This window comes from Oryzias melastigma, unplaced genomic scaffold (assembly GCF_002922805.2).
Source record: "Oryzias melastigma strain HK-1 unplaced genomic scaffold, ASM292280v2 sc00320, whole genome shotgun sequence".
Classification (NCBI taxonomy): Eukaryota; Metazoa; Chordata; class Actinopteri; order Beloniformes; family Adrianichthyidae; genus Oryzias; species Oryzias melastigma.
In genome coordinates, this window is record NW_023416925.1 from 18,176 (window position 1) to 31,395 (window position 13,220).

The following is a 13,220-nucleotide window of genomic DNA, read 5'->3' on the forward strand; positions in this document are numbered from 1 at the left end:
AAAAAAAACAAAAAAAAAACAGAGCAAAATATATGAATAGTACATCCAGGTTTAAATTTAACATTTGTGTTGTGAAATTGATTTTTTGTTGTTTGAGATACAATTATTTTTTGTAGTCAGTACAAAATTTCTGTCAACTTACTGTTAAAATAGGAAGAAACGGCAAATATTCAAGAGGGAATGTGACCCCACAGAAAGAGGATGCTTTTTTCTCTGAAACACACCACAAAGCTTAAAGCAACAAAAGTGGTAAATCGAAAAATAGGGGAAAGAAAAAACCCTAATGCAGCATCTCCGTGAATTCTATGATACGTTTGCTGGATTTCTATCAGAAAACAACCGAGCTCGGGTCCCAGCAGCCCTGCTGTCCCGCTATGATCACTCGCGTCCCGCCCAGATCCAGGTAAAGATCTGAGTGGTGGAAATGTCCAAATCACCTGTTGTCACTCTGTGATTATACTGAGCTGCACGGTGTCCCAGTGTACCGCTAACAGAGCTTACAGTCTCATTCCTTTAACAGCAGCTAGCGGTTAGCCGCTAAGCTAGCGCCAGCTTTCACTCAGAACTTACTTGATTTTGCTGCTCCTACAGTCAGATGAAGTTGGTCGTTGTTAAATCTCTGTGAGTAATCCTTTAATTCACATGTTCTGTGAACTGCAAACAGTTTGTTGTTGACGATCTGTAAACTTTTAGGCCAGAAATAAAAACACCCGCAAACAGGAATTTGCAAATAAAGAAAAAAACTAAACAATAAATAAACTGAAAAATATTGTAGCATTCCACCCTTGGAAACAACTGTGATAACCTGTGTTGACCATTTGGTCACCCAACTTTTATTTGGAGTGCCTTTCAAGATAACAGAGTTCCTCTTCCAGCAAGGGGGCCATAAAGTTGTCTGAAACCTCTATTTCCCACTGGATATTAAGTCATTAAACCGGGCCAGAACCCTGACTATTTTGCATTCAAAACTCTGGTTAACTTCAGCCCGTCAACTTCAAAAGAGTCTTGTTTCCAGCAGGCTGACCTCCTGGAGCGTCTGCAAGCATTCCCGACAGACACTCAGAGTCCTTTGTTTGAAACACGTGACCCTTCGTAACTTTTCTTATGTTTTAAAACACAGGACTGTTGTTAATTGGATCTAACATGTAAAACATCTCTTCACAGCTCCAAGAAAAATTATCTACTATTACGTGTGTGTAATCAAACTTTTATTCCTAACAGAAGAAGATTCACAACTACTTTGACGTTAAAATCCATGAATTAATCATGTGTAACCATCAAAGCTTGGAGAATTGATTTTTCTATGTTTGTGTGGACTTTGGGAAGCGTTTTATGTGCCACATACAGGATCCACACACATATAGGGCTGTGCAAACTTTGTTTGATAGAAACCCCTTTTGTTGTTAATTCAGCATTAAGAATAAACACACCCAGAGACCAGAATAAAGTTACACCCCTGATATTTGCATAGCCAGAGCTCATTGGGACATGCAAATTACCTCCAATCGTAAAACGCCTCAAATCCCCACGGATTGGGTGATTCTGGTCCTGCCTCTCAAATTCAAAATCCTGGCGCGCACTCCAGAGCCAGCGGCTTCTCACACCTTCTCAAGGCTTCTCAGGCTCAACAACACGCCTCTCTAAGACAACAGGGCTGATAAGCCAGAAGCCAGAACAGAAAAGTTCTTCCAGTCTTAAGATCACGTTTTTTTCCGCGCGCTTTCTTCCTTTTCAACATTTTTGTCTTCCGTTTATTTCATAGACTGATTCCAACTTTTTACCATTTTTGATGCTTTTATTTTGAAACTGATTTTCAATGCTAGATTATTCGATAAGTTTCATTGTCCGGCCAGCTTTGCGACTTATACTTTTTGGTCACAAAACGGAATAGAGAAATTGTTCGACCACCCCAGAAGCTAAGTGACTGAACAGAGCAGAACCAGCAGAACCGCAGGTTCCCTTTCCTTCTACACCTGGCTGCAGATCTCGCCTCCACGGCCCGCCTGAACCATCCAGCTAGGAACGGGATCAACCACCCTTCCTGGCAGAGCAGACCCAGATCTACAGACCGCTGGTGAGAAGTCGAACTTCGCTCATACAGTCAACTGCTGGTGGTTAGAACAAAGATTAACTATTTTTGCAAGAGTAACATCTTTGCCCCGTTTTGAATTCCTCCTTTTAAGAATAGCTTATTCTCAGATCAGTAACATCACCCTTTTTATGCACGACACACACTTAATGCATCCACACATTTAGCATTCCTCCCCTCAATATTTTATGTCTTTTCTTCTCATTTATCTATTTCTAGTTATTAGTTAAAGTTATATTCTGTGTTCCACACATGTTGATTGCTTTTCATGCTTTTATATCCATTATTTCTGCTTGTTTAACCTCATGTTATTCAATAAATATTCAAAGGACGTCGTTGTTCAGATATCATTATTTTCTTCTTTGTGGTAAAGTCAATTCAAAGGGTATAAAGGACCTAAAGTTGAGAGACTGATTAATTGATTATTACTTTATTGATTTATTGCTCATTACTGAGTAATATTTTCCTTCATTACAAAGGTGGTGCCCCGAGGTTAATTTTATTAAGTTTCAGTTTAATAAAATTTATATTTTCAACCAACTTTGGGATTGAATACTTCATATTCACCCCTTTCACGCTACAATATATAGATTTGGATTTGATGAAATAATGAAGGAGGTGCGTTTTCTCCTGTTGAACAGCAGAGCGCGCTGCTCAACTTTCTAATCATGTATGTGATATCAAAGCTGTGAGAACTGTTGAGGTCTCTCTCCTGAACACCTCCCCGAGTTGGTTGATGAGGAAAAGAGCAAACAAACACAGGTCAAAATTACACTTTTAATAAAGGATTGGATCAATGTTTCACAGAGCTCTGGGTGGTGTCAGCATCACTGCAGCGACCACACCATGTGTTCAAACTCAGGGGTTTATATACAGAACTGGTTGCTCCCTTGTCACCCAACACACAAAGAAACACCTGGTCATATAACTGGTCACACGACTCTCCTCCCCGTCCCCAGGTCATAGGCGTATAACACAAAGTTGTTAAGTGGTCCTTCTTCTACTTTATCCTGTCTGACTGGTCTCTTTATCTATTTCTTCTTTAGGTCTATTTATCTGGTGTACTCTTCCACTACAGCTCTCAGTAGTGTTCCAGTAGAATTCCTAGTGCCCTAACAGTGAAATTCCGTCCCACTATCTCTGACACAAGGCTTGGTCACATCCAGTAGTTCTGGTGCAGCTCTGCCACCCCTCTGTTAACCAAGATTCTATATTCCCCAACAAATGTTAACAAATTAATAAATATTTTGCCCACTTTAATGTTAAAACCAGATTTTATTCCTTCAGAACACTCCGTGTTTCTGTAAAAAAAGCCTTTAAAAATATAATAATAAAACTATAACAAACTTTAAAGTAAGGGAAGGAAACGATATCTCGTAAAACAACCGTTTGAATGTATAGAGATAAATCTCCGCCCCGTTTCCCACCATCTCCTCTTCCTCTTCTGCCACGTTTTTTTGTCTTTTCCTTGGAGAGGGGACCGCACCGGGAAGCTGTTACACAGTCTGATTGGTGGAGCGCTTTTTACACCCGCCTTAAGTCCCGCCTTCACCTCGAATGCACCGTTCTGATTGGTTGAATGAGCGGTCGCCGTAACCGGAGGCCAGGCGTTGCTGGGATCCCTGCGAGGACGTGCAGACGTTTCTGTGAAGTCTCGTCCTCAGACCGGAGCCGGTGACCGCGGCGCTGCTCCTGTTCGCGGGAGAACCACAGACCGTCTTTGGGTCGGAGCTGCTGCAACCGGGAAGCCCGCATCAGGAAGTTCATCGAGAAATGGCGCAGAGAAAGAGCGCAAAGAGCCAGTCCCGAAAAGGTCAGTAACCTTTGTCCTGCTGTTTGTGTCCACATGTGGACGGACTGGAGCCGCACAGACCGAACCGGACCGAACCACAGACCGGCGGCAGGGATGATGCTGCATCACCATCCGCTCACTCAGTGATGAGCTAGTGCGTTTAAGCCACGCAGAATTTCACCCTTCCTGTGCGGGGAGCTGATGTGGTCGCGAGGCGTCCGCATGAATGCGTGCCAGCCCCGCACGGTCCCGGGCTGAGTCTGAATGGACCGGCCGTGGAGTCTGGTTCAACGCCATAACGCGGTCCTGTTCCAGGGATGGAGAAACTCCAGGCCTCGAGGGCCGGCGTGTCTGCGGGATTTCCAGGAATCAGAGCCCGGCTGGAGGCTGATCACCTGGTTCAGGTGTGTCCAGCCAGTTAGAAGACATCTGCAGGAAAGTGCCCTCCAGGTCTGGAGTTGCGCATCGGGTGTCATCTCCACCGAGTTCAGTGTGAACAGACCGGATCACTCGACACTCGGGGGGAGCCCGCTTCCACTCGAATGGAGCTAAGCTAACCTAGCCTCCAGCTGCTTTCTGAAAGAAAATCCAACTTTTTGAAAGTCTCAGTAAAGTTTCTGCTTGTTGTTTTCCTTTTGATGTAAGCGCTGCCACAAACAATTATTTTATTATTCGACTAATCAGGTCAAATGTTCAAAATGGATGTAAAGCACACATCTTAGACATCATTGGCTTTAAACTGACTAAAAACTAGATATCTAACATTACCTGTGATAATGCTAGTGTGAATGCTGGAAGCTGAATTTGGCCACTGAAGATGCTGAAGCTGAAAGTCAGCTAAAATTTTAGTTAAAGGGTAACCAAACCCTAAATCAACTTTTTTGTGCGTGTTGACCTCTATAAATGGGCTTTAAAAGTGCTGTCTGTTGGTCATTGCCAGATTTTTGACAAATTAAAGTAAGCTTGTTTAATTCATGAAAATATAGTCAAAAAACTGTCTGTGTGCTGCCATCTACAGGTTGAAACGAGGTGTTGCAGTTGAATTTTGTGATTGGTCAACTGGTGTAAGTCCCAGAAGTGTGACGTCATAATGATCTGAGCTCTAGTATAAAAGCCCCGCCCATCTTTGATTCTGTTATTCTGGTTGTTAGCTTTAGTGTGGCTCGTAGGTGTGTTGTCGTCAGTTGTCAAGAATCTACTGGCTCACACAACTTTCCAGTGGACGTAGAAGTTAGGGAACAGATGTTGAGTGCAGTTGGAATTCTATCCAGCAAACTCCGTCCTGGTGGTAGATTTAATGAATGTTTCACTCTGGATTGTTTTTTAACACGTTAGCTTTTTTGCTAGCAGCCTTTTACCACTCTCAGACTGGTCGCCTTCAGACCTTCAAACCCTCAGCTGCACCGGCAGCCCCGCTGTCGGGCATTGCAAAAGCAGCGTCTGGAGTATTTCTATATTTTACTGGATTGATCCTTGCCTATTCGCTGCTATAGACAGAGACGTGCGCGCACCGGCGCCATTGCTATGCGGCGAGTCGCGACAACAGAACGCAGCTGTTTCAATGCAAGACATGCACAAATCAACCACAAAAATACGCCTAGCTCCCTCATTTCTTAATCGATTTCCACAAAACATGGCTCAACTTAAAGCTCAGGAAATCATTGATGTCCTGGTATATTTACATTTTGGATATCTCTAAAAACTAAGCTGTAAATAGTACAAGAACTGCACATTCTAGTGTTACAGGTAACACACTGATGTCAAATGAACAGATTTTTCCTTTGTGCAAGAACCTATACAACTGAGCTTGTAAATGCTGATTACCCAAGCCCAGAAAGGAGGAGGATTGATTGATCAAGTTCAATAGTTTGACTGGCTTATAAACTTGACAAAGTGAAGTAGCAAAGCCCATAGGCTCCAGCAACCAGTGACCCCAAAGGGATGCAGCAAGTTCTGAAGATGGATGCATAAATCTTTACTCCAGTCTGACTTCAACCAGAACCGATGAAGAAACAGCTCCTTGTGGGGTCCAGTCCAGTTCCCTTGAGGTTACTTTGAAAGCAAAAAGGACTGAGTCCAGGTTAGTTCACCAAATAACCAGTAGGGAACTTGTTCCACAGTCAGTTCAGTCTCCATTCTCTCCGTTTTAGCCTTGGAATAGAAACGGGTTTTAAAACGGGTTTTATCTCTCTCTCTTCTCAAAGTGTTGTTTATCTTTCGGCACATTGCGTCAGGGAATTGACACAAAAATTCAGCTTTCACTGATTCACATATTTTTCTTGGCACAAAGTTTTTTTTACCAGATGCCCTTCCTTTGTCCGGGCTGGGGACAGACACATGGAATCCCAGTCTTGGGCCCCCTTGTAGCTACCCGGGTGGGCAGTAGGAGGATCTTTCCTAAGGATCCACTCTGGATGAAGCTCATCAGGGAAGCAAACCCTGGTTTCCTGCTCACCCGTCCGGCACCCGGCCAACTGGGCCATAATTAGGGTTTGACTCTAAGTCCTAATGTGCGTTCACTTTAGTCTTTCAAGAACGTAATACAAATATTGATGCTCTTTCTAGACAGGGATCTTTAAAGAAATATGATTTATTTTTTAACATTAAGAAGGTGCAAAATATGTACTCATTTGTTAGGGTTTACTTCTCATCCTGGTTAATAGAAGGGTTGCAGAACTGCACCAGAAAATCTGGATGTGACCCCGACTTGTGGCAGAGACAGGGAGACGGAATTCTACTGCAAGAGTACCGGAAGATTTTAGCAGATAGACCTAAAGGAGGAACAGATAGAGAACAGTCAGACAGGACAACACAAGCATGACTGCTTCAAACCTGTGTTCTGTCTCTGACCTGGGCACTGGGAGGGTGGCTGTGTGAACAGTTGGATGAGCAGGTGTTTCTTTGGGTTCTAGGTGACCTGGGAACACCCTGTTCAGTATATACATTGATGGATTGATTGAAGATCTGGTGCAGCCTCTGCACTGATGCTGTCACCACCCAGAGCCCTGTGCAACGTTGATCCAATCCTTTATTGAAGGGATCATTTTGCACTGTTATTGCTTGCTCTTTTCCCGGAAGTGTCCAGGAAAAACGGCTCAACATCTTCCAATAAGGCTGCCACGATCAGTCGACTAATCGACGACTAATTTAATAGTCGATTAGTCGTTACTTTGCATAAAATGGAGTCAGAGTGTAGTAAAGTTGTGAGGCTTCAGCACCAAAAAATGTACTTTTTCTATTTTTGAGTCACTGAGACCAAAACTTTATCTTTAGTGAAAAATAATTCCTTGTTTCAGATGCCGACCTCATTTAATTGTGTGATTGTTTAGTAAGCATTCACACTACAGTGATTCTCCTGCTCCTTTCTGTACGTTTTTCAGCACGTAAAAACTCAATCACACTTTAAGAGATTTCAACAATCTTGGTGTCAAAACGTTCATCTCATTCAGGAAATTGCTGCTTGTATTTTTGGTATTCATAAACTTTATAGTTTTTGAAATATTGAACAAAATATGTCCCATAGGAAATGAATGAGAAAGTATTCAAATTTCAATATTTTAAGAAGATTAGCAACAAACCTTTAAATATATTTATGGGCTATGTTTTAATCTTTTAAAGTAATTCAAAAAAATAGAAATTTGCTAAATATTTTAGCGACATGCTAACTTTTTTGGCCGATTTAGTTTACTGAGCAATGTTATGCAATTTTGGAGTTTAGCTAATATTAAAGCAAAGTGTTAGCTTTTTGGCAAACCTGTTATCTACTGACATTTTTAATGCTAATTTAGCTAATATTTTAGCAACATGCTAATGTTTTTGGCTAACGTTTTATCTTCTGGGGTTTTTATAGATTAATTTAGAGTTTAGCTAAATTTTATCAACATGCTTACATTTTTGAATAATTTAGTTTACTTAGGATTCTTTTGGTTATTTGGAGTTTAGCTCATATTTAAGCAACACACTAAATATTTTTGCTAAATTGGTTTGTATTAGGGATTTTTAAGCAATTTTAGTACAAAAGTTTCTGATATTAAGGTCAACTTCAGCATTCTTTCATAGTTCATAGTTTACTTTAATTAAATTTCCAATTTTGTTTTTTTTAAGCAAATTTGACATTTTGCAAAGAGGAATACTGAAGTCTTTGACTGAAAGGACGTGTTTTAATCTGATTTGGTGTTTCGACCTCTCCCTGATGCATTTGTGGTATGGCCTGTTTCCTCCTCATTTTGCTGAGCTGGATTTCTCCTGAATGAAAGACCAAGAGCTGCTGGTGGTTTCCTGTCGGGGATTTCAGTAGAGTTGGGGTCCAGTGTTGAGGAAGCTGGGAGCATGTTTGAGCAGGAGCTGGAGTCCGTTACCGGGTATCTTCATCTGGAGAGGATCCGTTCTGTGAGCACGACAGATGTGATGTTGAGCAGCAGCGTGGACAGACCTTCCCTGAGTTAACCACAAACACAGACTTGTTCTAGGTGCATTGCTTCATCTAATAAGGAAAGCTGAGTAAATGCTGATTATAAATGTAATATTTCATTGAATTTCACTGCCATGAAACCATTTTGTTTATAAATATTATTCTAATGTTCACGTTAGCATTCAGTTTTAACCTGCAAGAAGAGACATTTCTAAACTGCTTTGAAAATGTCAACGTCAACTTTGTTAATAAAGCTTTAAGACTCAAGATGGTAAACATAGAGCCAGTTAAGAATAAAGTAAGTCCAATATGAAGACTTTAACCAGGAGTTCTGATTGAACATTAACTTGGTGTTTGGAGTTTCCTGCTCATCAGGCCAACACTTCAGGCAGGAATCACGGCTCCTCTCCGTCTCTCCAAGACATCCTCAACAACCAATCAGACTTACGCAGCAGATCCAGAAAAAAAGCTTTTCCAAAGGACCTACAATTAAAAAAGATTACATTAAAATAATAATGAATGAATATATTCCACATAAATCTCTGATCTATTCCATGGTGAAATTACTTTAGTCTGCTTTGCATTCCCTTGTAGATCTCTCTGTTCTTCTGGAAAAAACTTCTAAAAACTTGACCTGGAGGGGGAAAAAACATACACACATTTTAATTTAACAAAGTATTTTAGATATTATTGGAGCTCATCACTTTAAGTGTCATGTATATGGTGTTTTTACAGCTTCCTGACACAACCCTGTGTTTGCAAGGCCCAGGGGAACCAAGCAGTAGCATCAAGAGTCTGCAGACCTTCACCTCCACTGAGACATCAGCCGCTATTATTATCTTTGGTTAATATTTGGGATTAGGGGACAGTAAGAGATTTACAGCTGGCTAAACTCTGACTCTCATGCTCTAAGCACTGGCTTTTGCTGTGATTGGCAGCATTTTGATAGAAAAGAATTTAAAATGATATAGAATTCAAAGGGAATTCTAATCAGAAAATATACCAAACGAACAGATAAGACATATAAAGAACTTCATAAATAACTAACAGACCTGTAGTGAGGTAATTATGACTCCCTCTCCCCCAAACAGGGTCCAGGTTTATTTTGAAATTATCCCAGTATTTTATTGTGTAATTTGTTCACCGTTTCCTGTCTCTGCGTGATCATTGATGTGTCGTGCTGTGAAGACCGGGAAAAGAAACTAATATGGAGCGTTTTTCTGAAATATTATCCATATTTTAGCTTGTTGAATTGGTGGACTGGTTAGACCATAACTCCTAGAATCGAGTCGCTTCGCTGTCACGTGTCTGTACGTTCCTGTGGAGCTGCAGCTTCTCTCCCTGTCGCTCCTTCGCTCTCTGTTTCTGTTCTGGTGGCTCTGTGCCCGAGAGGAGCGGCAGCTCAAGCCCCGCCCCCTCCCAGTTCTCCCAGTATTTAGCCACGCCCCCTCAGAGGAGATTTTGGAAACAGAGGCTTCACGTCAACATGAAAAATGGCTTTTTAAGACATTAAGGCTGTGGGATTTCGAATAAAAACTTCATAATTAACACAGGTAAATACTGAGTGGTGAGTGAGGAACCGTCGGTAGTTTAATAATCGGCCCATTTTATCCGCAAATGTTTCTCTTATCGTTGTGACGTCATAATGTCCAGTATCGTCCGATAAATATTTGTAACCAATATTATCGTGCAGCCCTAATTAAAACACTACTAGGAATGTTTTTTTAAAATTGTCAACTTTTAGGAATTACACACTCGTATATGTCCTCGATTATCAGATAAATGCCACAAGAACACGTTAAAACACCATTTTCATTGGAGTGGGTCTTTTGAAACTATTTTGTTGTCTGGATATATTCAGCCTGATTTCAAAAACCTTCTTGACGTTTATTGTTATATTCAGGACGACTGTGGGGGCGTGTTCTTTTTTTTAACCTTAGATCCTATCAGAGCTGGAATTTGAGCATTTTATCCACCCTAACATGTTTAAAAATATCTGGACCGGTCAGCAGCTGCTCATGGTGATCCTCGACCGGCCTGCTTACTGCTCCTAGTGTTCTTCTGGGTCTGGATCAAGCGGCCTCAGAACCAGCTTGTCAGAAGACAAGTGTCAAGGTTAGTTGTTGGTGTGTTTGTCCTCTCTGGCATCCGCCCCGCTCACAGGGCCTCACAGGGTTTTGTCGGCTCTAATAATAGTGTGGATCAGGTTCTGGCTTTTCAGGAGCCTCACAATCTCTGTAGCTTTGGGAGGAAGAGGAGGAGCTGGCTTTCTCCTGCTGGAGTCTGGACTCTTTTGTTGTTTCTTCTCAGTTTCTACTGATCCGGGTCAGTGTTTGTCTGTCTTTGTGTTGTTTTTGTTGTTGTTCCGTTCCTCCTCTGGAACAAAAACTCCTCATTTGTTCCTGAAGCTGCTGTCTCGTATCCGTGGTTCTCTGAGGCAGCATGCAGCGATACCACCACTATGAGAATTCGTACTCCTCCTCCCCACCTCCTGCTGCTCCTGTAGAGGAGATCCACACAGAGCAGCTGCTGCAGGAGGAGGAGGAGGAGGAGGAGTACACCGAGGAGGAAGAGGAAATGCAACCTTTGCTGCGGGAGTCAGGTAGGTCTGAGAAGAAGCTTTCACTGTGGCTCCTTTGAGGTTTCTTTCAAAGCTGGCGTGCTGCTCCTCCAGGAGGCGTCGCTGAGGAGGAAGTCGTGCAGAAAGAGGAGGCTGGAGTCCAGGAGTCGGATAGGGAAGGTCACTAGAAGCTGCTGAAGCATGGATTGTTGTGACGAATGAATCATAGGTTGCTCCCTCCTGCATCTCTGAATGTGTTCAGTTTGACCTTTGAAGTGCTGCATGTTTCAACCATTGACTGAGTGACTCCTCCCCCATGGCGTTCTATACAGGAAGTACCCGCTGACCCCATGAAGCCAAAATCCCATAGACTTCTATAGAGAAACAGACAGATGTTCCTCAGTCATTCTATTTGTTAGAATAATAATTCTTGCTCTGATACATTTTTCTTAACATTTTCTAATGATATTTTTGCTTTATTGCAAGTCATTTAAGTTATAAACTGACCAATCAGATGCCTCCGTGAAAGAACATGCTGCTCGCTGGCCCCACCTTGAATGTTGGAGACTGAAAGCAGCTGGGGAGTCACGAACAAAAGCAAAAATATAAAAACAACTCGCATCTCTCAAAATGTGATTTTTTTTTTTTTTTTTTTTTTTAATTTTTTTTTTCTTTGTCCTCTGCAGTCTTACACTGCTGGGTTTTGGTATTTTAGTTTGGGGGTAGTCTTAGTTTGTTTATTTGTTTTCTTTAGGTAGTTTTGGTTATGCAGCCATTATCAGGAGCTGCTGACTCTGACGGTGGACATGTCTGGATCAACAGTCTCCATGATTTATTTTATATTTGGTCAAGAAGCCAATTCCTTTGTTTTGTTCTAACTAACACAGTAATTGTTTGTCCTTTTTGCTTCTCTTGACAAAGTTCTTTTTTCCCTTATTTAATCAACTTTGTTCCTTTTTCTCACTGGTGTCCAGTTTTTATGGTCCCATTTTTGGTTTTCTCCTTAGACTTGGACCAGGTCTGCTTATTGAGGCTGTAACACTGTGCTTACTCCATGCTAACAGTCCCGCCCACATCTCAGAGCGACAGTTCTGATGAACTCCTGCTGCTCTGCAGAGACTATGTCCTAGAAAACGTATCTAGAAGCGGCATGATCATAATGAAAGACCAGTGGGAACGCTTCTGATAATAAGGTGGATGTGAACTTCAGTCACACTCGTGTCATTTATTCTAAAATACATTTGTTTAGTGTGCTGATCACTGGCTGTTCTTCAGTTACGCAGCATCAAATTATTTATATCAGCTCCAACCTTTGGAGCTGAGGCGTCTGGTTTCAGTGTCCACAGAGCATCACGTCTATCCAAACATCTGTCCGCTCTGACATCAGCTCAGCTCCACCCACTTCTGATGCCGCCATCACCTGCTGAAGAGCCTCTAAACGGCCGTTCCAAAGCAGACCGATGATTAGTTTGTCCTGCAGCAGCTGCTGTTTGTCTCTTTGCAGTCTGTCTTCACTCTATTTCTGTAGGGGGCGTCCTGCGGCAACAACACAACCTCTCCCCTCTGTCCCCAGTTATTTTAGGGTCCACTCACACCAGTAGATCTGACCCGGTCCATGCAACTGTCCTCGTCTGGGCAGAACCGGGTGTGACGTCACCCATAGAAAAGGCTTTAACTCCAGCTGTAATGAAATGAGGTCAGTTCAGTTGCCATTTGTCTGCAGACGTCACCATCTTGGAGCCACTTGGGGGGGTGGGGGTGGGGGACTTCTGGAGTTTTCTGGTTTTATTTCTCATTTTCCTTTCACAGCTTCATTGTCTTTCTCCTCTTGAAACCTTTTCTAAACCACACAACTTCTCTCCTTCTCCTGTGCTGCATCAGATTATGTTTACAGGAAGAGTCAGACTCCACGAGCTCAGAGCCGTGGATGAAGTCCAGACTCGGTGCTCCTCCATCTGTCCTCAGACATGAGTTTAAAAAATCATTAGCTGAGCCGATCTGGAAGACGTTCCTCAGAACATGAAGCATAGAGGAGCTCTGGAACGAACGTCTAGAACATGTGTCAAAGTCAAGGCCCGGGGGCCGGATCCGGCCCTCCAGATCATTTCATTTTATTGTTGTTAATGGCCCAATGTTATCTTGTGCTCATTTCTAACTTGTATAATTTTGACAAAATATATTTTTATGGAGAGTAAAATATTGAAAGTTATTGAAGGTTTAAGATGATTTTTTTGTGGAATAATATTCCTGACTTTTTTTTATTCATAATTATATTAAAAAATGGCATTCTGCTAACTTTTTGGACTATTTTGGCATTTACTCTGAATTTTTAGGCTATTTTGGAGTTTAGTTAATATTTCAGCTACAT

At 42.0% G+C, this 13,220-nt stretch overlaps 1 protein-coding gene across 12 annotated transcripts in view; it reads left to right on the top strand.

Annotated features, from left to right (window-relative positions):
* Positions 1 to 3,388: 3,388 nt before the first annotated feature.
* unm_hu7910 (un-named hu7910) overlaps positions 3,389 to 13,220 on the top strand; it is a 45,226-nt gene continuing 35,394 nt past the window's right edge. For 3 of the 12 annotated variants that reach the window (XM_036210950.1, XM_024265526.2, XM_024265527.2), the window contains exons 1-2: positions 7,867 to 10,894; positions 10,967 to 11,032. In XM_036210950.1, the coding sequence (XP_036066843.1) occupies positions 10,735 to 10,894; positions 10,967 to 11,032 (226 nt within the window). In that variant the 5' untranslated portion in view covers positions 7,867 to 10,734. Of the gene's footprint in view, positions 3,903 to 7,866; positions 10,895 to 10,966; positions 11,033 to 11,573; positions 12,549 to 13,220 lie in introns of those variants that run through there. The other 9 variants (XM_024265529.2, XM_024265533.2, XM_024265524.2 and 6 more) reach the window with 8 other exon arrangements.